Below are 25,559 nucleotides of genomic sequence, written 5' to 3' on the forward strand. Positions count from 1 at the left end.
CTAGGGCAATTTTATTGACTCTCTTGGCTAGAGGAAATTAAAGCGAGAGAAAAAGTGCCATATTGATTCTACAGAAGGATGGAGTACAATATAATGCACTGTCTTCACGACCTGAGCCTCTGAGAAATTTCAGTGCAAAGTAATACTGTAGTAGCGTCTCCTCATGATTGACCTGCAGCTTCCCCTTCAATGACGCCCAAATTGCCATCCACCGTGCCCCATATATCTCCTTTCCCATCGCTACCAAGGAGATTATCAAGTTCTAACAGTGTCTTTTGAGTTTTCACGATAAACTTCTCTCCCTCTTCCAGCTTTTCGGAAATCGCTTCCTTTGTTGCATTAGTTGCTGACTCGGACGCGAATACCCAAGCTCGAGCTCGACGTGAAGCATCCGGCCTCTCTTGGTTTGACATCTGGTCGCCGAAAGAGACGGCCCCTTCCAACGTCGTTCGCTGCAAGCTTGCAGCTGGTATTGGATGTGCTGGCAGAAGGTGACTCTCATCAGCTAGTCGGTCGAGACCCTGACTACCCTCTTTTAGTTGCTTTGACAGAGTGATTGTCAGATGAGATTTCTGTTGGATCATCGCCTTCTGCTCATTCGAGACCAAAATCATGGCTTCTAGGTAAGGATAGATTGCTTGGTTCATGCCGTTGACGTTTTGCAATTCCTCTCTCGCTGGTTGTAGACTGTTGTCCTGACCGAACTCTGGTGAAGGTTGTGGTCCTAATCTACCACCTGATGCAACAACTATTGCTTCCCGGACCTTCGTGTATCGGGCATACTGTCTTTGGGTCGCTGTCAATTCGGCATCGATGTATTCCCTCCCGTGCTTCATCGATGTGGTTGGTCCATGGTCCTCTTCATCCTCCGGAGGGCAGTCCCCAGCTCTACCTAGTTCGCCTTCGATCCAGTTTATCAATTCATGTCTTGTCGCATCAACTGCTTGGAGCCGACTTCCATGCTGAACAGATGGATCGGAATTCTCTGCCCGGACCTTTGCAAGGAGTTTCTGTTCTTTTTTGAGAAGCATCTTGGCGCGAAGAACAGACTTCTCTAGCTGATCGACCAGCTCCTCCAGATCTCTCCCGTCAGGCATGTGACTTGAAGAAGAGGCATTCACGACTTCTGGTGGTACTTTCGGCAACGTTTCCACGTCTTTCAAGACTTCCTGGAGATCGAGATGGTCAACACTAGCAGCTGGTTTTCTACTCAACATGTCAATGTAATCTTGAGTAATCAATAGACGTTCGTGATTCTGCCGCTGCCGAACGAGATCCAGAAATGATTCCATCGAGTTCTCAGCCCCGTCTTGGGATGTCGAACGTTCACGCACGCCAACACCAGACCCTTGCCCTTCCTGTTCAACATGGTGGTCCTTACTCGCTTTGGAGTACTCTTTCCTAGCCTTGATGTTGGCGCGAACACACCGAAGGTATTCTTTTTGAACCCCTCTAACTCCATGAGGGGTTGCATCAATACTATTTGTCGGATCAACCAGGGAAAGTGGTCGGGAGACAGGCAGGCCTCCATCCACGTTGAGATGCCCGCTGAGATGCGAACTTAAGATTCTTCGGATTTGCGCAACTTCTTGCCTTTGCTTAATGAAAGGCAGTAGAGAGCGATTGATTTTCTTGAAAGCTTCGGGGAGTGCACCGTAGTCTTCCATGCTGAGTGAACTTAGTAAGTCACGCTGCAATTGAGGTTGTGGTTGTTTACCAGCACTCTGAGACGCGCTGGGCCGCTGGCTAGCCGAAATGCGCCACAACTGAGGCTCAGGTGGCTTGACCTTTCCCGCTAATTTGATAAACCTTTAATTTTTATCTCCTTTCGAACATTTCTAGTCCCAAGGTGTGAGTCAACTCATCCAGCTGCCTGGATTTCTTGATAAATCTGTGTAGTTGATGATTGATGAATTCACCGAAGTGTTGTGAGGATTTTCGACAGTCTTTACCACCGCGCTGAAGATTTGTCTAGGCTCTCCACCTGATCTCGAATCCGCTGTCTCTCTTAAACGCTCACACAACCACCAAGATGACGGACCAACAGCGCGATGTCTCTCAGTACAAGTACTCGGCGATGTCCAACCTGGTCCTCCAGGCGGACCGTCGATTTGTTACACGGCGCAACGATGAGGTCACAGGAGACCCGGAATCACTTGCGGGGCGGTTGAGCATTAGGGACATGGGCTCTCGAAATGCTCGTGACAACATCCCCAAGCAAAAGAAGAAGGCCTCAGGGCTGCCAGATGTCGAGCGAGGAGGCCTCCAGGAAGGTCAGGATGTTCTGGAGCGGGAGCAGCGCAAACGAAAGCGCGGCGAGCCAGCACAACTTCGAGGGACTGGAATTCTGTCGGCAGCAGATGCATTGGTGGAGGGCATTGTATACCGACCCAGAACTTCTGCCACACGAGCCACGTACGATCTGATTCTTACGACCGTTGCCAATAACTTAGGAGACGTTTCACACGAAATTGTTCGTAGCGCTGCGGATGCAGTTCTGGAATATCTGAAGGACGATGACATGAAAGATTTGGACAAGAAGAAGGAAATCGATGACCTTTTAGGCACAACCTTGAACCCTAAGCAGTTCAATGAACTGGTGAACCTCGGCAAAAAGATCACCGATTACGATGCTCAGGACGAAGACGAGGTTATGGGTGATGGAGAAAATGGCGTGGAAGATGGAGCAGAGATAGATGATCGCCAGGGTGTGGCGGTCGTTTTCGATGACAACTCTGAAGATGAAGATGGTCAAGAGATGGTCAACGAGGTCCGCGACGAATCGTCTGAAGATGAAGGCGATATCGAAGACCGTCCAGGTTTGGAGGAAGTCGCAACAGCTGGTGGTTCTGGGGAAGACAGAGAGGAGGAGGCCGAGGAGCTTCCAGAAGATGAGGCAGTGATCATAGACTCTGCCCCAATCGATGGTGGCAGCAGTAAAAACAAGGATAAGAGTTTCATTCCTACTCGCGAGATCGACGCCTACTGGCTTCAACGACAGATTGGTTCTATTTACTCGGATCCGCACACTCAACAGGTCAAGACTCAAGAAGCTCTGAAGACTCTATCCGGAGCACCAGATGAAGAAGGGGGCGAGGAAAAACCCCTGAGAGAAGTCGAGAATGATCTAGCAGAACTCTTTGATTACGAAAATCACGAACTTGTCCATAAGCTTATTGCCAACCGAGATAAGGTTGTCTGGCTTACGAAATTGGCTCGGGCTGAGGATGCGGAGGCTAAAGGTGTGGTTGAGCGAGAAATTGCATCCGAAGGCCTGCGGTGGATTCTGGATGAACTTCGAGGAATAGCTCCTTCTGGCGATGGTTCGAAGAAGCGGAAACTTGAGATCAAGATGGACATCGATGTTCCAGCTTCATACATGAACGGCAGTGCTAAAGCCGAGCATGCTGGCGACGGGGCACTTGTCGGAGGCTTACAGCCGCGGAAACTCATCAATCTCGAGAACCTTGTTTTTGATCAGGGAAACCATCTCATGACGAATCCCAAAGTCACGCTTCCACAGGGATCTACTAAACGTACCTTTAAAGGCTATGAAGAGATTCACGTTCCTCCCCCAAAGAAGCGCAATGAGCCTAGCGATCGAGATATTCCCGTCACAGAGATGCCGGAATGGGCTCGTGTCCCTTTCAGCTCCGCTACCAAACTGAACAAGATCCAGTCCAAATGTTTTCCCCAAGCTTTCAACGACGATGGCAATATGCTGATTTGTGCTCCGACTGGCAGTGGAAAGACAAATGTTGGTATGCTCACGATTCTTCGAGAAATTGGCAAGAACCGCAATCCGGAAACTGGAGAGATCAACCTGGATGCTTTCAAGATTGTCTACATTGCTCCTTTGAAGGCATTGGTTCAAGAACAAGTTGGCAATTTTGGTGCCCGCCTGAAACCCTATGGCATTCAAGTTTCCGAATTGACTGGTGATCGACAACTCACAAAGCAGCAAATTGCGGACACTCAGATCATTATGACTACACCTGAGAAATGGGATGTTATCACCAGAAAAGCTACAGATCTAAGCTACACGAACCTGGTGCGACTTATCATCATCGACGAGATTCATCTACTGCATGACGACCGTGGACCGGTGCTGGAAAGTATCGTCAGCCGGACAATCAGAAAGCTGGAGCAGACCGGCGATCCCGTCCGCCTAGTAGGTCTCTCAGCCACGTTGCCCAATTACCGCGATGTTGCAAGCTTTCTCCGGGTTGACCCTGCAACGGGTATGTTCCATTTCGATGGCTCATACCGCCCTTGTCCCCTTCGCCAGGAGTTCATCGGCATTACCGAGAAGAAGGCCATCAAGCAGCTAAAGACCATGAATGACATAACTTATACCAAAGTCCTTGAGCATGTTGGGACGAACCGGAATCAAATGATTATTTTCGTCCACTCCAGAAAAGAAACTTCGAAGACTGCACGTTATATCAGAGACAAGGCTCTGGAAATGGAGACCATTGGACAAATTCTGAGAAGCGATGCCGGCAGCAGAGAAGCTCTCAATGCTGAGGCAGAGTCCGTGAACGATCGAGAATTGAAGGACTTGCTTCCGTACGGGTTTGGCATCCACCACGCTGGAATGAGCAGACCGGATCGAACTTCAGTTGAGGATCTTTTCAACGATGGTCTGATCCAAGTACTCGTGTCTACTGCCACTTTGGCATGGGGTGTGAACCTGCCAGCCCATACTGTTATTATCAAAGGCACCCAAGTCTACTCGCCCGAAAAAGGTAGTTGGGTGGAGCTCAGCCCACAAGATGTTCTTCAAATGCTTGGCCGAGCTGGTCGTCCCCAGTACGACACCTATGGAGAGGGAATCATCATAACCACGGCGACAGAAATGCAGTACTACCTCTCACTTCTCAATCAGCAACTGCCCATCGAAAGTCAGTTCGTTAGTCGCCTTGCAGATAATCTAAACGCCGAAGTTGTTCTTGGTAATATCCGCAGCAGAGATGACGGCGTTGAATGGCTTGGTTATACTTATCTCTTTGTTCGCATGCTGCGTTCACCAGGTCTGTACAGTGTTGGTGCCGACTACGAGGAGGACAGTTCTCTGGAGCAGAAGCGTGTCGATCTCATTCATTCTGCTGCTGTGGTACTCGAGAAATCCAATCTCATCAAGTACGACAAGAAGACTGGCAAATTACAGCCGACGGAGTTGGGACGCATAGCATCCCACTACTACATTACCCATAGTTCGATGCTGACCTACAACCACCATATCCAACCGTCAATCACCCCAATTGAGCTCTTCCGAGTATTTGCTCTGAGCGATGAGTTCAAGTATATCCCTGTCCGCCAGGATGAGAAATTGGAACTTGCCAAACTTTTGGGCCGCGTTCCTATCCCAGTCAAGGAGAGCATTGAGGAGCCCCACGCTAAAATCAACGTACTCCTGCAAGCCTACATATCACGCCTCAAGCTCGAAGGTCTTGCCTTGATGGCTGATCTGGTCTATGTCACTCAATCGGCTGGACGAATTCTCCGAGCCATATTTGAGATTACCTTGAAGAAGGGCTGGTCCTCAGTTGCGAAGACAGCGTTGCAGCTTTGCAAAATGGCCGAAAAACGAATGTGGCCTACCATGACACCGTTGCGTCAATTCCCGTCGTGTCCGAGGGATATCATACAGAAGGCAGAGAGGATTGATGTACCATGGTCAAGCTATTTTGACTTGGATCCGCCAAGAATGGGAGAGCTTCTTGGCATGCCCAAGGCCGGTAAGACCGTGTGTAGTCTCGTTGCCAAGTTCCCAAGAGTCGAAGTCCAGGCTCAGGTTCAACCCATGACTAGGTCCATGTTGCGGATTGAGCTCACAATTACCCCGAAGTTTGAATGGGACGAGGAGATTCATGGAACTGCGGAAAGCTTTTGGATTCTTGCCGAAGACTGTGACGGAGAGGATATATTGTTCCATGACCAATTCGTTCTTCGAAAAGACTTTGCGACAGCAGAGATGAATGAGCATATCGTCGAGTTCACGGTACCCATTACGGAACCCATGCCACCGAACTATTTTGTTACGGTTACTTCGGACAGATGGATGCACTCAGAGACGAAGCTTGCAGTTTCGTTCCAGAAGCTGATTCTCCCAGAGAAATTCCCGCCGCATACTCCGGTGCTTGATTTGCAACCTTTGCCTGTTGCTGCGTTGAAGACGGATGACTACCGAGCGCTCTATCCTAAGTGGGAACGCTTCAATAAAATACAAACCCAAACATTCAATTCGCTATTTACGACCGACGAGAATGTATTTGTTGGCGCACCTACCGGCAGTGGAAAGACTGTATGCGCAGAATTTGCTTTGCTCCACCACTGGTCGAAGCAAGACGCTGATCGGGCAGTATACATCGCTCCATTCCAAGAGCTGGTTGATCTCCGGTTTCAAGATTGGCGGAGTCGATTTGCAAAACTCCGTGGGGGCAAGGAAATCGTTAAATTGACGGGAGAAACGACGGCCGACTTAAAACTCCTCGACCGAGGCGACTTGATACTCGCAACTCCAGCCCAATGGGACGTTCTGTCACGACAATGGCAACGCCGAAAGAACGTCCAGAACATTCAACTCTTCATTGCTGACGAGTTGCACATGCTTGGTGGCCAATCTGGTTTTGTGTATGAGATCATTGTTTCTCGAATGCATTACATCCGATCACAGACCCAACTTCCTCTTCGAATCGTCGGGCTTAGTGTCTCACTATCTAATGCCCGAGATATTGGCGAGTGGATCGATGCAAAGAAGCACAACATATACAATTTCAGCCCGCATGCCCGCTCTGTGCCCTTGGAGCTCCACATACAGTCATTCACAATTCCTCACTTCCCATCACTAATGCTTGCCATGGCGAAGCCGGCCTACCTGTCCATTCTTCAGATGTCTCCGGATACACCTGCAATTGTTTTCGTCCCCAGCAGAAAGCAGGCTCGAGCCACAACGCGGGACTTGTTGCTAGCTTGTGCGGCCAGCGATGATGAAGACCGATTCCTGCACGCCAATGTCGAAGAAATGATGCCGATCCTGGAACGAATTCAGGAAGAAGCTTTAGCTGAGGCTATATCTCATGGAATCGGTTACTATCATGAAGCTCTGAGCACCAACGACAAACGAATCGTGAAGCATCTTTATGAACAGGGGGCTATCCAAGCCCTAGTCGCTTCTCGTGATGTCTGCTGGGAGCTAGATTGCACAGCACACTTGGTCATTGTTATGGGTACCCAATACTATGAGGGCCGAGAGCACCGATATGTAGATTACCCATTGAGTGAGGTTCTCCAAATGTTCGGCAAAGCATCGCGCCCACTTGAAGACAAACTTGGCAGAGGAGTGCTGATGGTACCCGCTGTAAAGCGCGAGTATTACAAGAAATTTTTGAACGAGGCCTTGCCAATAGAGAGTCATCTCCAGGTCTATCTGCACGATGCTTTCGTTTCCGAGATCAGCACGAAGATGATTGAGTCTGCCGACGATGCCATTAATTGGACTACGTTCACATACTTCTATCGTCGCCTTCTCGCAAATCCTAGCTACTACAGTCTCATAGATACCTCTCACGACGGTCTCAGTGCCCATTTGTCAGAGCTCGTGGAAATCACGCTGAAGGATCTCGCCGAATTCAAGATCATCGACGTAGACGAGGAAGAAGATACAGTGACACCGCTAAATGCTGCTATGATTGCTGCGTACTACAACATTTCATACATTACCATGCAAACGTTCTTGTTGTCATTGAGCGCTAGGACGAAGCTCAAGGGCATCCTCGAGATTGTTACATCGGCCACAGAATTTGAGTCGATCCAGATCAGAAGACACGAGGATAGCTTACTCCGACGAATCTATGACAGAGTTCCTGTCAAGATGGCACAGCCTAGCTACGACTCCCCGCATTTCAAGGCGTTTGTTCTCCTTCAAGCACATTTCTCCAGGATGCAGTTGCCTATCGATCTCGCAAAGGACCAGGAGATTATATTGACCAAGGTTCTCGGCTTGCTCAGTGCCACTGTCGATGTTCTGTCTTCTGATGGCCACATCAATGCGATGAATGCCATGGAAATGTCGCAGATGGTTGTGCAGGCTATGTGGGATCGTGACAGTCCTCTGAAGCAAATTCCTCACTTCACGCCTGAAGTCATTAAGGCCGCCAATGAATCTGGGTATGTATGCTCAACGCCCTGCAAGTCTCTAGATGCTAATTATGAAACTCATCACAGGATCAAGGATATATTTGAATTCATGGATGCGATGGACCCCGAGAACCCTAATTACACTACACTCATCAAACATCTGGGGTTGTCGCAAAATCAGCTGGTTCAGGCAGCAAATTTTACAAACTCGAAATATCCCAATATCGAGCTCGATTTCGAAGTTGAGGATCCGGACGAAATCACAGCTGGAGCTCCAGCGTACATCAAGGTCAAAATTACTAGAGAGGTTGACGAGGATGAAGAGTCAGTCGATTTGGACTCTACTGTTCATGCACCTTTCTACCCTGTGAAGAACAAGATGGAAAATTGGTGGCTGGTTGTGGGTGAGGAGAGCTCAAAGACACTCCTTGCGATCAAGCGGATCACTATTGGAAGGGCCTTGAATTTGCGCCTCGAGTACACTGTGCCAACCCCTGGAGAGCACGAGTTGAAATTGTTCCTGATGAGTGACAGCTACGTTGGAGTTGATCAAGATCCGAGCTTCACAGTCAATGTTGCAGAGGGGATGGATGAAGATGAAGATGATGAAGAAGACGAGGAGTAAGATATCATTGTCGCTTTCCCACAAAAGAACTGTGTTGTATAGTAGACTGGAATGAAGGAAAAGTTTATTTGGACAGATCGCGGGTTTTATCATTTCAACATACCCTCGGGGACTGCTTGAGATGAGCATCGTCCAATGGTTTCTTTTGCTTGGCCGCCAGTGGTGTTGGGGCGGCGGCGCACAGTTCATAGGTGAGTCATGATTGGCGCCGGCGGAAGAGGGCTATTTTTCAGTGTCACCGTCAGAATGTGGTTGTTGGGATCACCAGTTGGTGTCTTATGTTGACCTCAATCTTGCCCATTATCTTTTTATTTTTCATTCACTTATTTGTCCTAGTTGACACGCAACTGTCGGCCTTGTCAAGTCAAAGACGAGGATCAAAACAGTGAGTTTATACGTTCACGTTCACTTTCCCCCGTTGTTGTTATGTAGTGCCGTTGATGATCATTGGTCACATGACGGTGCTAGGCTGTGGGTGCTTTGGCTCGCTCCGCTACGAAATCTTTTGAGCATCATATTTCCATCGCATCTTACCCATTCCCTCCGCCTGTCCGCCATCGCATCAAGGCGTTCATCGATCTGTGCATCAGCATACTCGGAACTGATTGTAAACCCTGAGAATATCTCGTCGCGTCCACTGCAACCTCACTCGTGCACCACCCCTGCCCGTTCACCTTGTCTGCGGCGCGACAAAAGATGTCGGAAGAGGCAAACCCACAAGCTGCCGTCGTGCCCTCTCCTGCAGCAGAGCCTGTACCAGTTTCTGATGCCATGGCACATCCAGAAGTGAGGGCGGATGCAAATGGGGCAGTCCCCAATGGTGCTCCCGAGGTGGCTACTGAACCCAAGGAAGTCGCGATACCTACAACAAACGACGCGCCTGCACCTACTGAATGTAAGTCCCTCGATCAAACGTTCGCGTTTTATTCATCTACTGATTCAATTCTTTCCGCGTTCAGCTACAAAACAAGAAGAGACAAACGACAAACAAACCAGGCCTGAGGACGTCACACAAGACAAACCTGCACCCCCACAAGAAGACACCGATATGGCGGACAGTACAAAGCATGATGGCGATGCAGCACCAGCCGGTGATGAATCTGCTGAACCGACCACTGACACGCCAGCTTCGACCGGCAAGGGCAAAGCTCGTCGCAAGTCAGGCGGGATTCCAGAGCACAAGGGCAAGAAACTGAACAAGAAGGCCTCGAAGGCAAAGCTGACCCATGCTGACGCTAAGCCCGGCGATTACTTCTACGTCAGATTGAAGGGGTATCCATTGTGGCCTGCAATCGTCTGTGACGAGAGCATGCTCCCCAACACCCTGATCAAGACAAGACCAGTCACGGCTGCGAGACCCGATGGCAAATATCGTGATGACTTCGAGGATGGCGGACCCAAGGTCAAGGATCGGTCATTCCCTGTCATGTACCTGCACACAAACGAGTTGTAAGTTGTCGAATCCTCTCTTGTTTGTGCCTCATGCTGATCCACTGATCAGTGGTTGGATCCCCAACTACGATCTAGTTGATATGGACTTTGATGAAGTCGGGAACGTCTCGGCGAATATGAGAAAGGATTTGGCTGCTGCACATCAACTTGCTGCCGAACAACACGACTTAGACTACTTCAAGGATATTTTGAAGAGTTTTATGGAGGCCCGCGAAGCTGAACGTGCAGCAAAGGAAGCAGCAAAAGCCGAGAAAAAGGCAAAGAAGGCAGCTGCGAAGAAGGAAAAGAAGACACCGAAGGTCGTTGAGGATGGGGACGATGAGGACATTGATATGGCCGACGCACCCGGTGAAGTGGACTCAGAGGCGCCAGGCATGACAGCAGTTGAGGAGCCTAAAACTAAGAAGCGCAAGCCCCCTATCACAGCAGAAGATGTAAGTTGATCCCCTCTGCAACACCTCAAATAGACCCTGAATTTGCTGAGACCCCACAGCGCGACTCCGTCAAGAAGCCTCGGACTAGCATCAAATTGAATACCACACCGAAGGCACCAAATGGTACATCTACCCCAAAATCCGCCAAGGACTCTACAACCAAATCCACGAAGCCCAAGACCAAAAAGTCCGCTCCCAAGGCACCGGAGACCCCTGAGGTCGTAGTGCCAAAGGAACCCGAAATGACAGCTGAGGAGAAGCGAGCCAAGAAGGAGGTAGGTCATTATAAGGCCTGGGGCGGAGACACATGTTGACATCCTTTTAGAAAGAGATTCTGTTCTTGCGACATAAACTTCAAAAAGGCCTATTGACCAGAGACCAGGATCCAAAGGAGGAAGAAATGAAGCAAATGTCGGAATATGTCCTCAAACTCGAAGGTTATGCAGATCTCGAGGTCAGCATCATTAGAGCCACAAAGATCAACAAGGTGCTCAAGGCTATCTTGAAACTGAACACCATTCCCAAGGAAGAGGATTTCCGCTTCAAACCTCGATCTCAAAGTCTTCTCGACAAGTGGAACAAGCTCCTCGCAAGCGAGCAGGGCACTCCGGCTGCCGCTCCGGCAAATACCAATGGAGCTCCCACTGAGACGAAGACGGACGCGGAGGAGGGCAAAGCTTCTCCAGCGGAGCCTACAAACGGCAACAAAGAGTCTCCCACAGAGGAGAAGGCTGAGGAGAAAACCCAAGAAGATGCTCCGCTAGCTGAGTCGTCAGTCCCAGAGGCTAAGGACATTCCAGCAGTTGGCGAAACCGCCCCTGCTCCATCAATTGAAGAGCCTTCGAAAGTAATGCCATTTTCACTTATATCACAACCACGAGAAGATAAGGCTAACAGTTGCCCAGGAATCGATTCCAGAACCAGTCCCAGTAGAAACTTCTACTTAAATAGCTAATTTCCTGATCTTTGCGATTACTTTGTGATGGTTGCGCCAGCCCGCCATCATACGACAGATACCGTTGATACATCGTTAGGGATGGTCGATTGATGAATCACTGCACTAATTTTGCTAGTCATTGCTCATCCTTTGAAGCATTCACTTCAAGGCAGCAAGCAAATGAGCAAAACTTTCTGCATTCGCACTGCGATTCTGCTTTGCGATTCCGAATGTAACACTATGCGCTGGAATCTTTCACCTGGTTTCGGAGCTGCTTGGCATGACATGGTTGGTTCACATATTGTAAAAATTTCGACTCTCGACTTTCTAAAATTGCGCCACGGGGTGGAGGAACGAGACAGGCAGAAGGAGAAGAATTGGTCTGCTTTGATCGTCTGCATGAACGCTCGTTATCAGTCTGATTGGTATTGGCAGTTCCTCTTTACGCTAGGCAATAAAAGCGCCTCAAACTATTCCCTCCACACTGAAAAACACGTGAAATGAATGAAGGGAACGAACGAGTTGACCTCGAGATTCAAGTACAGTACATTTGCTCACCAGATTTTCCGAGAGGCGGTGAGCCGGGCATTTTCTGCCGGATCAAAAAAGTTCAGCCTTCATCCAATCCATCCCCACTACGCAACTCACTCTCCACGAAAATCACAATGGCTACACCAGCCCCAGAATTCTTGCGCTTCACAACCCATAAATCGCTCGCCCAGCGTCTCGTTCTCTCAACACTTACCGGAAAGCCTATCCACATCTCCCAAATCCGCTCCTCATCGACTACGAATCCTGGTCTAACACCGCACGAAATCTCTTTCCTGCGCCTCTTAGACAGTATCACAAATGGCTCGGTCATGCAGATATCATACACAGGCACGACATTGACATATATGCCGGGATTGATAACGGGAGGAGCGGTTACTGGTGGGAGTGGAGACGTCGTGAGATGCGCACTGCCGGAGACGTGTAGGAGGGGCGTGAGCTGGTTTTTGCTGCCGCTGTGTATGTTGGCGCCATTTTCGAAGGGGCCGGTCAATGTGAGGTTCGAAGGGGAAGGCGTCATTACGAGCGCGACCGAGACTGGGGATGTGTGCGTGGATACTATTCGCACGGCAATATTACCGCTGTACGAGCAATTTGGGATCATGGGGAGTAAATTGGAGCTGAGGGTACTGCAGAGATCTTGCGCGGGTCCTAGTGGAAAGGGTGGAGGAGGCGTAGTAGAATTGAGGTTTGGGAGCCAGGTCAGGTTACCGAAAACCTTGCATTTGAACAGGAGTCCTGGGAGGGTCAAGAGGATACGAGGCGTGGCTTATTGTACGGGGGTAGCGGCGAGTGGGAATGCAAGAATGATACATGCTGCAAGGGGAGTGCTGAACCCGCTGGTCAGTGATGTGCATGTTGCTGCGCAGTATGATCAAGCTCCGTTGGTGTCGAGGGGGGATAAGTCAGATCCCAAGGCAAAGAAGAGGACGGGTATTGGGTTTGGGCTCTGTTTGATTGCTGAGAGTAGCTCGGAGGGTGTGATATACTCAGCTGATGTGCCAGCTCCGAGTTCAGGTGGCGTTACGCCTGAAGATATAGGGAAGCAGTGTGCGTACCAGCTATTGGATAATATTTCTCAAGGAGGATGTGTGACGAGAGTCGGCGCACCCACAGTCCTGACTCTCATGGCTTTGGGCTCAGAAGATGTCGGGAGACTAAGGTTAGGGAGAGATGTGATAGGAACAGAAGACATAATAGGACTGGGACGGGACCTCAAAAAGTTCGGGGCAAGCAATTGGGGGTTAAGAGATGCCGAAGACGATGGAAGTGGAGATATCATCGTCAGTGTCAAAGGCTCTGCGGTTGGGAACGTAGGCAGAAAGATAGCATAATCAAAGTTATCCGAGCCAAATTGTTGTGAGAGAGTTGGGGAATCATTGACATTTGTCTCGAAGCTATTATACAACGCGTGTTTTTTTCCTCAAGGGGTCAGGTTTTGCTGAAACCTTGCACTAGCAGCGTTCAAACGACGATTCGCTGCAACAGCAGCGAACTCTGCACTGAAACCCATAGTCTGAATAGCAGATTCAGTTGCATTCCCATAATCCGCCCACTGCTTCTTTAGATTGTGTATCACATGGAAATCCGCCAAAATAGCCGTTCCAGACCAAAATGTATCCAAAGGATCCTCGTCGTCTTCCCGCGGAGGTGGTTCAGCTAAGAGCCGTTCCCGCTCTTCGTTTCGCTCTTGCCCTTCGGTTTCCATCGTAGAGGGTCCATCACCTCGTGCTGTCATAGGTTGTAGTTCCATATCCCCATTAGCCGTAACCCCAGTTCTCATGATTCCTCGTTCTTCCGCATCATGGTCCTGTGCTGAGGCTACAGTTGCTCGTGGTTGATCCGTAGCTGATGTAGCTGGCGACAGGTATGCTGCTATTAAAGCTGATAACCTCTCTTTTTCCACATGGACTGCAAGCATAAAACACTGCAGCCCGAGAATCAGCAGATCCAGTAACACTAAGTGTATTTTCGACGTTGGCCCTTTTTGCCCAATGAGATCGACGATCACGCCCCCATGGAGATAGCCCCGCATAACCTCGCCAGCTTCGGACCGCGCAGTAAAGATATGTAGGAGTATACAGACGAGGTTGGGACCAAAGATGGCGCCGATGTAGGGTCGGTGTTGAGCCGCAGGCGGTATAAAGTTGGGTTTTGGCGTGAGGAAGATCATTTGATTGAGGACGCGGAGAAGAAGTCGGAAGAGTGAGCAGCTGTGATGCATTAGCATAGGCAACTGGTGAAGCATAGGTGCATGTACTCCATGTAATATACTAAGCTCAGCTCAGCGTAGATGAGGATATCGAGATTATTCGTGAGACTCGTGATGAACTCAAATTTCTTTTTCATCTGCGCCTGGGCTCTCTTGACCGCCGGACTTTCCTCATCCTGTCGTCTCTGCGTAGACTCTACCGAATCTGCTGCTTGTCCTGCCTCGCTCGTGCTCGTGGGGTTCTCGCTCCTGGGCAGGTCAGTTGGCGAAGAGTCATTGTTCATAGCTCTTTGGGCATCATTGGGACGACTAGAAGCTGTGTTTGGTGTGAAGCTTCACATGGCTTGACGAAGAGATGGAAGATGGACGGGCATTAAAATGCGGCTTTTGTCGGTAGCTTGCGCTTGTTGATTGCCTGTAAACTTCCAAGACTAACGAGTAACGCCAGCCGCAGCCTTGGCTTGAAGCTCTCGCACGTGATCATGGCCGCATCAATTTCGTCCAAATATATTTCTGTGCAATGGCAAATTCAACTTATTTCATGTGTATTAACAATACGTCAAGTATCATACATCAAACTTGTACAGGGATAATTTGGTGAGTGATTCGGACCCCAATTTGCGACCTACTCGGAAGCCCCTTTAAAGCTCCCTTGAGGCTTGAGCTTCGAAGGGAAGACCGAAAAGAGTTTTGCTCTCAAAATTGAAGACACGGTAAAAGTTCTGAAATTCAATAATTTCACATTGCATCTTCAATATTTGTTTTATTCTTCTTATCAACGTTATCTCGTAACCAGGTTCAACTTGTGGCTTGCAAAGCACCATGTTCCAACATGCCAAGGACTTGAGTTCGTTGATACTCATTTTCAACCTAAGTTCCATCTTTTGTTCCTTTGCTTCAAAATGCATGTCAAACCCAAACTACAACCTCTTTACCACTGAAACATTACAAAGCCATCACGGCACCCACAAGTCCAACAGCAACAGCACCAGCGTGCTTCAGCCCACCAGTCTCCCTCGGGTGCAGTATTAAGAGTGGCACTGGTGGCAGTAGCATGTAACTGGTTCGCGAGACTCGTGAACCCATTGCTAGCCAAGATCGCGTACTCTTGACTGACAACACTAACAAAGAACGGCCGAATTCCGCTCGGCAACTCGTCGAGGCAGTTGGAACCCACGGTTTGGCCTGCTCTCAGCTGCCTGGAAACCGATGCCTCGAAATCTGTAACACTGGCGAGAGCAGCCGTGTCGGTGGAGATGGAGGAAAGGATGGACAAGAAATCCGCCTGAGTTGCCACCATTTCGACGTAGGATTCCAAGGCTTGGACAGCGGCTGTGGTCTGTCTGTTAGTTGTTAGTAACTGGATTCTCTTGTAATTGTGTGTGCCGCATAGGACCCTGAAGAGAAAACATACCGATGAACTTACTCTGGGGGTTGAGGGTTAGGATTGGCAGCTGCCAGAGATGCTAGGAGGCCAGCGATGGCGAGGAATGGTTTGAATTGCATGTTTGAATATGGTCGATAATATGAAAACGGTTTTAGTGAAGCTCAATCTGAATTAATAATAATAGAGAACGAAATTTGAGGCTTCAATTTAAACAAACAAGAGTGTTGTATTTGTGTGACTCGCAACTAGATATCCTACAACGCTTGGTATTCACGTAAAGGAATGAGGCAATTCAGGAAATCAGCCTCGCTGTTATTGCCGATCTGCGAAACTGGAAAATCCCTCTCGACAATTTCGCAAGACTGATAAAGAAATGTCTTTTATTGGCTCTGTAATCTGAAGGCCACGGAGGGGCAGGATTGATGATGCTGATCTTGACTTGAATTAACCGAGCTAACGGAGAGCTCAAGATTTCGGAAGTCAAGTGCAAATGCCTAATTTGCTAAGTCGGATATCACCAACCAACTCGTAGTTTGACTCTGCCTCTAAGCCTGGTGTCAAACTTGATCATGGGGGCACCAGCACCAGCAGGGGTGCGAGTAGCACGACAAATTATGAGATGTGCCCGTCTCAATTCGGGGATCTCAATGGTGCAATTGTCTGCCGGGGTTCTTGAGAGAAGGTATGGAGGATAATTGATGAAGTGAGGTCCGGACGTTCCCACTGGAAGAATGCGAGATGAAAAAGGAATTGTATCGAGTACGATAGTAGAGGCGCTCTTTTGAATTTTTGACCAATTCAGTAAACACAGGAACAACATGAGTATCATTTTTGTAGATGAGGGTTATACCATCGCCGCCTCGTATATTTTGTAGGTTCGAAGTTTGAGGGCTGGTAGTAATTCTTTATGTCGTCCTCACTAATGGATTGGAGACATGTTCCTCAAGGCCCAGCAAAACCGCACGCTTCTTCGAGGCATAAGGTAGGCCTGCGCAGGGCCTCATTTTCCGGTTTGTCCTGGTTTGCTACTGTGGCGAGTGCCGGATTACCGGTGGTTGCTCCACAGCAGGGGAGAGAACCTTGTCCAAGTGGCTTTATTGTGAGTGTCCAACTCAGACTCTACTGACCCTTGAGCCATTCTTGATTGTCGTTTGTGTGAGAATTTGTAGCTTGCCTACACCTTCTTACCAGTTCGAAGCATATCTGATACTTTTGGCGGCAACACCAATGCGCTCCGGTCGTTCCGCTTATAGAAATCCACGATAACCATTGCGGTCTTCTCGGGGAGGTCCTCATGAATAAAGTGACCAGCTTCCGGAAATACTTGTAATGCATATTTGCCTTTGGCGCTCAAGGTCAGCTTTGGCTTCTCGAATACATACTCCACATACCTTGCATTTGGCCAATTGTTAGTTCTTTGTCCAGTCGGTCCGTTCCAGCGAGTAGCAGTAGTTTCCCCCCTCTAGCCTCGAGAAACTTCTTGCTGAGGCCAACAAACCAACCTTCCCAAAATGGCTGTGTTGCTGCGAGATCTGTTCGCCATGTCCATTGCCTCGAACTTCTCATTTCCTCGTCACGTCTTAATAATGCAGGCACACTTGTCCGGGCCGAGATAGAGTTCCGAATAGTCCTTGATCGAATGTGCCATTCTATGCCAGATTCCATTGATGGGAAGCCCACCGGACGGGTCGACAAGTAGGTCTGCATGCTTTGCAGTGCATCAATGGCTGATCCTTCAACAACGTCAAGTACTGCATAACCTAGCACTGCAATTCCAAGCTTGCCGCCTTTGGCAACGTCTGTCACGACAGCGCCTCCAAGGGAATGACCGATTAGGATCATTGGTGGTAATTCCTTCCAGCCCATTTTTGACTTGGTCTTGTCTATAACTGACAGTAGATCCGCGCCCAGCGTTTCTAGACTGAGATCTAGTATAGCTTGTTCCGGGATGACTTGTGTAGAGCCGTGGCCGCGTGCATCGAGGGACAGGATACCAGCAGAAGGAAGCCTTTTCCGGATCTCTGCAGTCAAGGCTGCAAAGGATAGACCAGAAGAGCCGGCCCCATGATGTGTAACGAATAATGGCGCTGTGCCCACTGGAGAGGTGAGATATGCATGATGAGTTATCGTAATGGACTCGGAAGTGGACTCGAGGAAAAGTTCGCGCTCGAAATATGTCGTCCAAGGAATTTGATCCAGAGTCCGTTTATTCGGGGACCTGGGTTGAAATTAGATCTTAGCTTTTGCAGCAAAAGTGGTCAAGGAAGCTCACAGACCCCTGGGGTCGAGCAAACAATTTCTGGTTCTGAGATGGGATAATGGTGCCCGTGGAAGAAGCAGACGATGCCGAGGAAGCAGAAGAGGAGTCATCGTCTTGTTGTTGCAGCTCAAGATCGAAGTGGTCTGCCTGTTCCTCTTCCTCTGCCTCATCAAACATGACTGGAGGCATGGCAGGGAGCCCTGTCAGCCTGGATTTGGCGAAAGCTCTTTGGAGGTCGCTCATGGTGGGCCGATTTCGCTGCTAGATGCAGGCGACTCCAAACGTTGAGCCGAGAATCTGAAGGCCTAGCAGTGTCCCACACGCTAACAAAACATATTTTGAAACTGTTGGTGTCCGGGAAAGTCCAGAAGGCGTACTCGTTGGAGATGGATGAATTTGTTGTGATTTTGTCGGAGATTATCGAGGTGGTGTTGTTAGCGCGGATCCCCGATAAGACAAAAAGGGGCAGAGCTGATCCTTGCAGGGAGCTTGGACTCGGGCTCCGCCAAACAATGACGCGCAGGGGTGTAAGGTTGTCCAAATTCACTTCATCTCTTCTCGTACTCTCCTTCTAGAATCATGCTACGGCAGACAACTGACATACGATCGAACGCAAGCCTCATGCTCCGACCCATTCTGCAGGATTCGCATAGTCTTTGCACACGCCTTTGCATCCACCCGGCAAGTGCCAAGTGAAGTAGTTTCTCGGTGCTGAAGTAAGTGAAGCATGCAGCATGATGTCACGCAAACTTCGACTTTTGAGAAACAGCCGGCCCAGACCCAGACAAAAAGAGGAGCGCACCACGCCACATCAACTGCGACTAAAAGCATAGGGGTGAGGAGTGTGTCCCCTTCATTGGCGATATCTTCACTAGATGATGAGCTATTGAGCAGATCGATTCCGAGGACCCTGCAAGTCTGCAGTCTGCCCATCCAGCTTTCTCCCCCTATAACACCACTAGGATATCTCTCTGAAGGATCCCCGCATTCCTCCCAGAATTTCGCAGGATATCTTCCTTCTGCCTCTCAACAAACCGCCAACTGGTTGAGAGCATCTCGAACTTGCCAACATGGTGTCTCTTTGGGGTTCTTCGAAGAAGGATGATGACCATGAAGCGGCTCGATCGCAGAACGGAGAGTCCAGTGAGCACATTGCTCAGCCACGAGTTTCCGAAGCAGATGAGCGCACTCGACTGCTTCCTCCTCAGACTCATGAAGCATACCTGAGCCCAGATGATCCAGCTGTAAGACCCCAGGCAAGCCTGGCCGTTGCGTTGGAATCGTGCTAATCAGGCTTCCAGGTTTCCCCTTACAATCTCTGGAGCGTGCGATGGTTGAGATACTTTACCGTCTTCTTCTCCTTATTGACTTTCCTCTGGTGGGTGCTATTGTTGGTATCAATATTCGTCAGCCCGCCAGGAATGCATGCTCGCGGGTCAGGCTTCTTCGACTTCTCTTATACAACCCTGACGTTGGGCTTGCTCCTTATTGTCCTCCTCTTCTTCTCTACGCCGTCCAAGGCTGCACAAGTAACTTGCTTGGTCATTGCAGTCATCCTACTGATTGATATGATCCTCATTCTTGCTGTGCCAAGACTTCGAGTCGAGGAAGGGTGGGTTGGAATTGCGAGCGTCGTGTGGGCTGTACTGATCAGTGTCTGGACCGTCTTCACCGACAGGATTGTTAGCTGGGGCAAACGCGAGGAGGAGGAGCGTCTGACCGGTCGTCCCGAAACTCGCCGTACTCTGCGAGAGTGGTGCTCGGTCCTTACCTCCACTGTGATCTTGGTCATCATCGCAGTCGTTGCCGTTCTCCTTTCCGCTACCTTGATGCTTCGATCGCGGGATGCCTCTCTTGCGCCGCCAGGAGAGCGATACTATGTCGACGGCGATAAATACCAGATCCATGTCTTCTGCACTGGCAACTCAACCGATTCTAAAGGCAAGAAGTTGCCTACTGTTCTGTTCGAGGCCGGAGATGGCCCTTTTGAAGGAGGCATGATCCAGGTCGCGGAAAATGGTATTGCAAATGGTAGCATCAGCCGATACTGTTACTCGGATCGTCCAGGGATTGCTTGGTCTGACAATGCTCCATCTCCATTCTCGGCTGGAATGGCAGCGGACGTTCTCTCCGAAGCTCTGGCCCGTGCTGGAGAAGAAGGTCCATGGATTCTCGCAAGTGCTGGTGTCGGAAGCATCTACAGCCGTATCTTCTCTTCCCGCCATGGGCGTGATGTTTCTGGTCTCTTGATGATCGACCCCCTTCATGAAGATCTCCTCTACCGCATCGGCTCTCCTAACCGAGGTTTTCTTCTTTGGGCATGGGGCATCATCTCTCCGCTAGGCCTGGACCGCCTCCCTGCAGCTCTCTTCAAAGGTCGCACTCGCGAGGATCGTGTCTATGGTCGTTCAGCCTACCAAAGTGGAAAGTACATCAAGGCCAAACTCCAAGAGTCTCTGGTTGCCAACTCCTTAACCAAGAACGAAGTCAGCAGTGCAAGAAACATTCAATTCGACAAAACACCACTGGTGATCATCAGCTCAGGCATCGAAGTCCGAAGAGACAGTGAGTGGGAGAAGAAACAGAGAGACTTGACTCACTTGACCAGAAAGCTTGTGAGCTGGGATATCGTCACCAAGGCCCCAGGAGAGGTATGGAAGACTTATGATGGACGGGAGATGATTGAGAAGAGATTGAAGGAATTGGTCCACGCAGAAAGGACCCAGGGGGAATATGAGTACACAACAGAGTGAGTGAAGATTGAAGAACAGCACACAGAGAGAAGAGGTGGCCAGCGTATTTCTTTTCCATGCATTTTGTCTTGCATATTAGCTCAGGAGCATTTTCATTTGCGTTGGTTTCGTGATACTCCACGCTAGTTCTCAGATGTATATTAGACTTTCCACTTTGGTCAGTCGTCTCTTTGGTAAACAGGACACTCGAGGTCCAAAATCCACAGGAGAAATGTGGATGATGAATCAAAATTGAATACGATAGAGGAAATAATTTTTACCAACGACTTGTGGGATCCCTACTTCCAGTTCAGGAGATTCGGCCTCAGAGCATCCTCACTCTGAAAACAGACGGTACAGTAGTGGGCCATTTGTCCTGTAGCCAAACGTGTCTTCAGGATTCATTCCAATTCGTAATCTAGCAAATCCATGGATTTACACTCTTTTATGTCCTCGCTCAAAGTCCGACAACTTTATAGTCATTCATATCCTTCCATGTTTTAGTTTCGCCATTTGGCTCTCCGAATGCGCCCAAACACCAAATGAGCCTCTCATGCTATGCAACACATATTCCACAGCCGTGTTATCAAGCTCCTGCCAGGCTATTCGATACTCGTAAGGCGAGATCCAGAATTGTAAGGTGCTCGTCAGAACCATCCACAAGGCGTTTGTCCGCTTCGGAGAAGATGAGGGTGATCTTGTTCTTCTGTACGTCGGGAATTGATTCGTTGTAGATAATGGATTGGAAGAGCTGAAATCGATTTAGCTTTCAGCTGCGTGTTATTTCTTGGACAGCATACCTGTGAGACAACCTGGGTACCGCTCCAACCATCGGCCACCATTTCCGTAACAACCTTCGCCACGGCCTCATAAGTCAAGCCCTTCGACTTCGGCTGCATAGCCTTAACCAGTTTCTCGATCGTCTCATCTGGAATCACCCCCGCAATATCCTCGATGCTCTTCACAGTGACAGTCTTACTTTCTTTCTCATCAATATCCATCGCATTCTCGTCTTCGTCCTCTCTCAGGCTCACCGCCCCGACCAGCCTCGCCGCACTCTGCAAGAACGTGATCGCCTTCCGCAAATCCCCCTCACTGCACTTGATCAACGCATCCGCCGCCCCATCCTCCAACTTCACCCCCTCCTTCTCCGCAATCTCCTCCACCCTCCTCTTTGCACCCCCCTGATCCAAACTCTTAAACCTAAACTTCGAGCATCTACTCGCCAACGGATCAATAATCCTGGTCACATAATTGCAAATCAAGCAGAATCTTGTGATCTTGCTGTACGTCTCCATCGTCCTCCTGAGAGCAGACTGCGCATCTTGCGTCATGGAGTCCGCCTCGTCGAGAATGATGATTTTGTATGGTGGGCAGGGGTATTGGGCGCGGTATGCAGCAGAGGGGTTTGAGAGCTGCATGCGTGCGAAGTCTTTTACTTTCTCGCGGACGATGCTGATGCCGCGCTCGTCGGAGGCGTTGAGTTCGAGGACGCGGGATTTGATGAGCTCGGGGCCGTAGAGCTCTTTTGCTAGAGCTAGGACGGTGGAGGTTTTACCTGTGCCTGGGGGACCGTAGAAAAGCATGTGTGGGAGCTGTGTGCTGAGTTAGAGGCTGTTGAAATAGAGAGGGGTGAGAACATGCATTGGAGCTTTGGAGCGTTCGTTGGAGGACTGTGATGGTGTGATCTTGAGCAGTAACATCGTTCAGACTCTTGGGACGACTGCAATTGCATTAGTATCACGTCCAAAGGTTTGGAGGAGTTGTGGAAGCCTACTATTTCTCAACCCATGGTTGCAGACGGGTGTTCTCCTTTGTGGCCGGAGCTTTGGAGGAGTTGCCGTTCGTTGCAGCAGCCTTCCTCTGTGCCTTGTTGCCGAAAAACGCTTCCATGGTCGTAGTGGCCTCGAAATATTTCCAATTAAATGGTTGGAATATCGGCCTTGGACCTGGTGTTTGATCAGTAGAAATCTACTCAGAAGACGCGTGAAGCCTTCGCAGAGCGCGTCGCACTCTATCTACTCTTATAACGCTGCTTTTCTGTCCCTGCTGCAACATCGCAGATATATTAAAGCGGCGATCCTGGCCTCAAGCTGTGACCGCCGTACTCCTCTCTGGGACTACGGCGGTCACGAGAGTTTACCTTGGAGAACCTCAATAGTAACTTACTGGTATGTTAATCCGTACGCCGACCCCTTTCAGCAAGGCCAAGGGTGTATCTGCTACTGACTAGGCTGCAGAATCTCTTACCTCGCTTCCTTGAACTTCCCCAGAAGTCCGTCATTCTACATTTGAATCGGCGCATCGCGCGGGCCATAGAATCCGGAGCCATGGTTCAAACAAAGCTCAATCCAGCCAACTGGAGAATCGTTTGGAGCCATCCCGGTGCTTTCAAAGGACGTGCCATGGTTGCGGGAGGCCGTGAGGTCTCACGCTCTACCAAGTGCTAGGGGAGACTTTTGGGCCCCGCCTGGTTTCCGCAACGGGATGACACAATAGCTTTAGGAAGTGATCAATTTCCTTGAGGCCTTGATGTTAGTATCCATTAGCCCATTGAATTGATTTGGCCCCACCTTCCTTGGTGATTGTTGCTGTTTTTGTCTTTCTCTGGTGCAAAACCATAAAAATTGAGGCTTAGTTTCTACAAGCTTCTCGAAGTCTATATGAACCTTCTCCTGCTCGGAATGAATCTTTCCTTCTTCACTTCCTGGGCACTACAAAAGACAGTGATACAGGTTCAAGATAGGTCTACCATGATCTCGTCTCATGGACCAGAAGTCCTCGCTCCATGTGATCACCGAAGCTGCAACTGAATTGAGACTCCTGCACCAAGAATAGGCTCAATTGCAACGATGCTACTCACTAGTTCGGCGAGGGAATATTTCTGATGCTATCCTCATAACGTTTCCTTCTAAGAGCTCCAGCGAAGTTCAAGATCAGTATCTCGAAGAACTTCCTGAGAGAACCATGCAAACCTGTACACATATCAATCAGACGAACGACATAATGGATGAGGTTGATCCTCCGCCGACTGTTTATTTCAAGCGTTATAGCAAAGGGCGTGGTGCTCTCACGTTAGCTTCGACTCTCAAGTAAGAGATCCTGTGCCAAAGAGAACGTCGAAGGAAGATTTAGTTCCGCGGACTAGAGCATACGACCTCCTTCCTCAGTGGATTAACTCTCTTAGATAAAGATTCCTCAAATTCTAGCTGGCTCTGAGAGCTCTACACGGTAACTTTACCGTCTGGCTACGCCTTGCGTCTATCGTTTGGGTTTTATTAGCTTATGAGTCTTGAGAGTTATCGGCACCCCTAGACAGAGCCATAGATCGTCGGTCCCAGCGACGTGTCGGCATCTCTACGGTTTGATTTCATGGTTAAACTATTTTTTGCGTTGAAAATCCTTGCCACAGCTATTCCTCCTTCCCAAGGGCGGCAGGCGCCCCAAAAAGAGCGGCAACATCTAACGAATTGCCTGGGCGTTGGCACTCACGAGAAGAGACGTAGAATATCGGGTCTCATCGGGTGGCGACGGCTCTCTGATGAGTTCGACCTCCACACGTTAGAGAGCGGTCAACATCCAATGACGGCAAGCAGAACTTAGTTTTCACACTACTGTTTTGGTTTCCATATTACAGGCGCTTTGCATGATGCTTTTCCCATTGTGAGTTCTTCCTAGGTGCAGTCATGCATATGTGTAGCATTTGTGGTTTGATTTATGCAAGTAGGCGGGTGTTATTGGTTCAAATGACTTGAATCATCAAATCCGTCTTCGAAAGACCACCAGGTAATAGCTCATTACTTCAGGTATATATTTGTGGGCATTTTTAAAATATGAGCCGCGCCTCCTTCCCAAAACGTGTTAGCAGTTCCGTGAGGGGGGCAATCTGATCAATAATGCGGCCGCAACTCAACATAAATTTCAGGTTTCCTACTTTTCCTTCCTCTGTATCCTCTCTTCAAAATGTCCTGTGTCTATGAAATCCACCTCCTGCCGGCCATTGATCCAGTATTGCAACCTTTCCTCGCCGGGAAATTTGCCTCCGACTTTCGCTCTCACAGTCTCAGCCCCTGCATTCAGCTCAACATTTGAGATCAAATCGGCGATTACCGCATCAGATTGGATTGCGCGCGTGCAAAGACCCTCTGTTAGTTACCTTATCGCGGTCGCATATGCATCAGACACGAGTTCAGAGCTGCAAACGATAGATAGAGGTGACTGGATTGGAAGCGCTACTCTGATTGGGCCCATCACCAAAGGTGCCTATGAACTCCGGGAGAGCGGTGGTCCTAAGATAGGACTCTAGCAGGAGACGACGTCGAAATGAGATGCCAGATGGCTGCCGTATTCAATCCCCCTCAACACAGAGGTAAAGGCATTGCAAGAATGTTGATATATGGGGCCCTGGGATTTGCAGCTAAGGAATCGAAGGGTAGGGAGTATAGGACGAGAATCGTGATTCATCCAAGGAATGTTGTGGTCAAGAAACTTTATGAAGGACTCGGTTTCGTGAATGCTGGAAAGTGCACACTTGCAGAGGCATATATTAGCAACGGCGATGCTAATATGCTGCCCTTGGATGGAGGCACAAGTGATCCGGAGAAGTACCTCAACAGACTCGGCACGGCCATGGAAAAAGTCAACACTCCTGCTCTATAACATTCGAAAAGAAGCCAATCTACCGGCACCCACAACATTCAAAGCTTTGTCATGACAGGGAGCCAAGGCTTTTGAGCTAAATTCACGTATTGAGCCAGAATTTTGTCAATTGTCTTATGGGATGTCCGAGTTCTTCACTTCAGAGTGACTTCCCTGCCCAACTTCATCAA

The 25,559-nt window shown here is 49.3% G+C and overlaps 10 protein-coding genes across 10 annotated transcripts; 5 read left to right on the top strand and 5 right to left on the bottom strand.

The window, feature by feature from the left end:
- Nucleotides 1–22: 22 nt before the first annotated feature.
- On the bottom strand, nt 23–1,688 carry K444DRAFT_620881 (uncharacterized protein). Its single transcript, XM_024881795.1, has one exon. It carries the CDS (start codon nt 1,665–1,667, stop codon nt 162–164), a length of 1,506 nt encoding a protein of 501 aa, XP_024728688.1. The 5' UTR covers nt 1,668–1,688; the 3' UTR covers nt 23–161.
- A 344-nt stretch (nt 1,689–2,032) lies between these two features.
- Nucleotides 2,033–8,767, top strand: K444DRAFT_545901 (Sec63-domain-containing protein; the record flags this gene model as incomplete). Its single annotated transcript, XM_024876181.1, has 2 exons — nt 2,033–8,172; nt 8,230–8,767. The coding sequence occupies 2 exons, from the start codon at nt 2,033–2,035 to the stop codon at nt 8,765–8,767; spliced, it is 6,678 nt and encodes a 2,225-aa protein (XP_024728689.1).
- A 696-nt stretch (nt 8,768–9,463) lies between these two features.
- On the top strand, nt 9,464–11,608 carry K444DRAFT_544595 (uncharacterized protein; the record flags this gene model as incomplete). Its single annotated transcript, XM_024876065.1, has 5 exons — nt 9,464–9,662; nt 9,727–10,216; nt 10,269–10,653; nt 10,704–10,928; nt 10,979–11,608. The coding sequence occupies 5 exons, from the start codon at nt 9,464–9,466 to the stop codon at nt 11,606–11,608; spliced, it is 1,929 nt and encodes a 642-aa protein (XP_024728690.1).
- Nucleotides 11,513–12,068, top strand: K444DRAFT_602321 (uncharacterized protein; the record flags this gene model as incomplete). Its single annotated transcript, XM_024878721.1, has 1 exon — nt 11,513–12,068. A coding segment is annotated over exon 1 (297 nt), but the record flags the coding sequence as incomplete, so codon positions are not given.
- Nucleotides 12,069–12,101: 33 nt separating this feature from the next.
- K444DRAFT_241211 (18S rRNA biogenesis protein) lies at nt 12,102–13,518 on the top strand. Its single transcript, XM_024871298.1, has one exon. It carries the CDS (start codon nt 12,256–12,258, stop codon nt 13,471–13,473), a length of 1,218 nt encoding a protein of 405 aa, XP_024728692.1. The 5' UTR covers nt 12,102–12,255; the 3' UTR covers nt 13,474–13,518.
- Nucleotides 13,519–13,562: 44 nt separating this feature from the next.
- On the bottom strand, nt 13,563–14,635 carry K444DRAFT_545463 (DUF1746-domain-containing protein; the record flags this gene model as incomplete). The annotated part of the gene is made up of 2 exons (XM_024876137.1): nt 13,563–14,352; nt 14,400–14,635. The coding sequence occupies 2 exons, from the start codon at nt 14,633–14,635 to the stop codon at nt 13,563–13,565; spliced, it is 1,026 nt and encodes a 341-aa protein (XP_024728693.1).
- A 647-nt stretch (nt 14,636–15,282) lies between these two features.
- K444DRAFT_637039 (uncharacterized protein) lies at nt 15,283–15,857 on the bottom strand (the record flags this gene model as incomplete). The annotated part of the gene is made up of 2 exons (XM_024884075.1): nt 15,283–15,694; nt 15,778–15,857. The coding sequence occupies 2 exons, from the start codon at nt 15,855–15,857 to the stop codon at nt 15,283–15,285; spliced, it is 492 nt and encodes a 163-aa protein (XP_024728694.1).
- Nucleotides 15,858–16,912: 1,055 nt separating this feature from the next.
- Nucleotides 16,913–18,241, bottom strand: K444DRAFT_545080 (protein phosphatase methylesterase; the record flags this gene model as incomplete). The annotated part of the gene is made up of 3 exons (XM_024876109.1): nt 16,913–17,079; nt 17,130–17,956; nt 18,015–18,241. The coding sequence occupies 3 exons, from the start codon at nt 18,239–18,241 to the stop codon at nt 16,913–16,915; spliced, it is 1,221 nt and encodes a 406-aa protein (XP_024728695.1).
- Nucleotides 18,242–18,591: 350 nt separating this feature from the next.
- On the top strand, nt 18,592–21,047 carry K444DRAFT_669503 (uncharacterized protein). The gene is made up of 2 exons (XM_024887533.1): nt 18,592–19,242; nt 19,300–21,047. Exons 1-2 carry the CDS (start codon nt 19,069–19,071, stop codon nt 20,749–20,751), a joined length of 1,626 nt encoding a protein of 541 aa, XP_024728696.1. The 5' UTR covers nt 18,592–19,068; the 3' UTR covers nt 20,752–21,047.
- A 51-nt stretch (nt 21,048–21,098) lies between these two features.
- Nucleotides 21,099–22,623, bottom strand: K444DRAFT_656906 (P-loop containing nucleoside triphosphate hydrolase protein; the record flags this gene model as incomplete). The annotated part of the gene is made up of 4 exons (XM_024886117.1): nt 21,099–21,481; nt 21,531–22,325; nt 22,375–22,453; nt 22,508–22,623. The coding sequence occupies 4 exons, from the start codon at nt 22,621–22,623 to the stop codon at nt 21,317–21,319; spliced, it is 1,155 nt and encodes a 384-aa protein (XP_024728697.1). The 3' UTR covers nt 21,099–21,316.
- Nucleotides 22,624–25,559: the final 2,936 nt, after the last annotated feature.

The sequence above is a fragment of the Hyaloscypha bicolor genome (genome assembly GCF_002865645.1).
Source record: "Hyaloscypha bicolor E unplaced genomic scaffold K444scaffold_182, whole genome shotgun sequence".
Classification (NCBI taxonomy): Eukaryota; Fungi; Ascomycota; class Leotiomycetes; order Helotiales; family Hyaloscyphaceae; genus Hyaloscypha; species Hyaloscypha bicolor.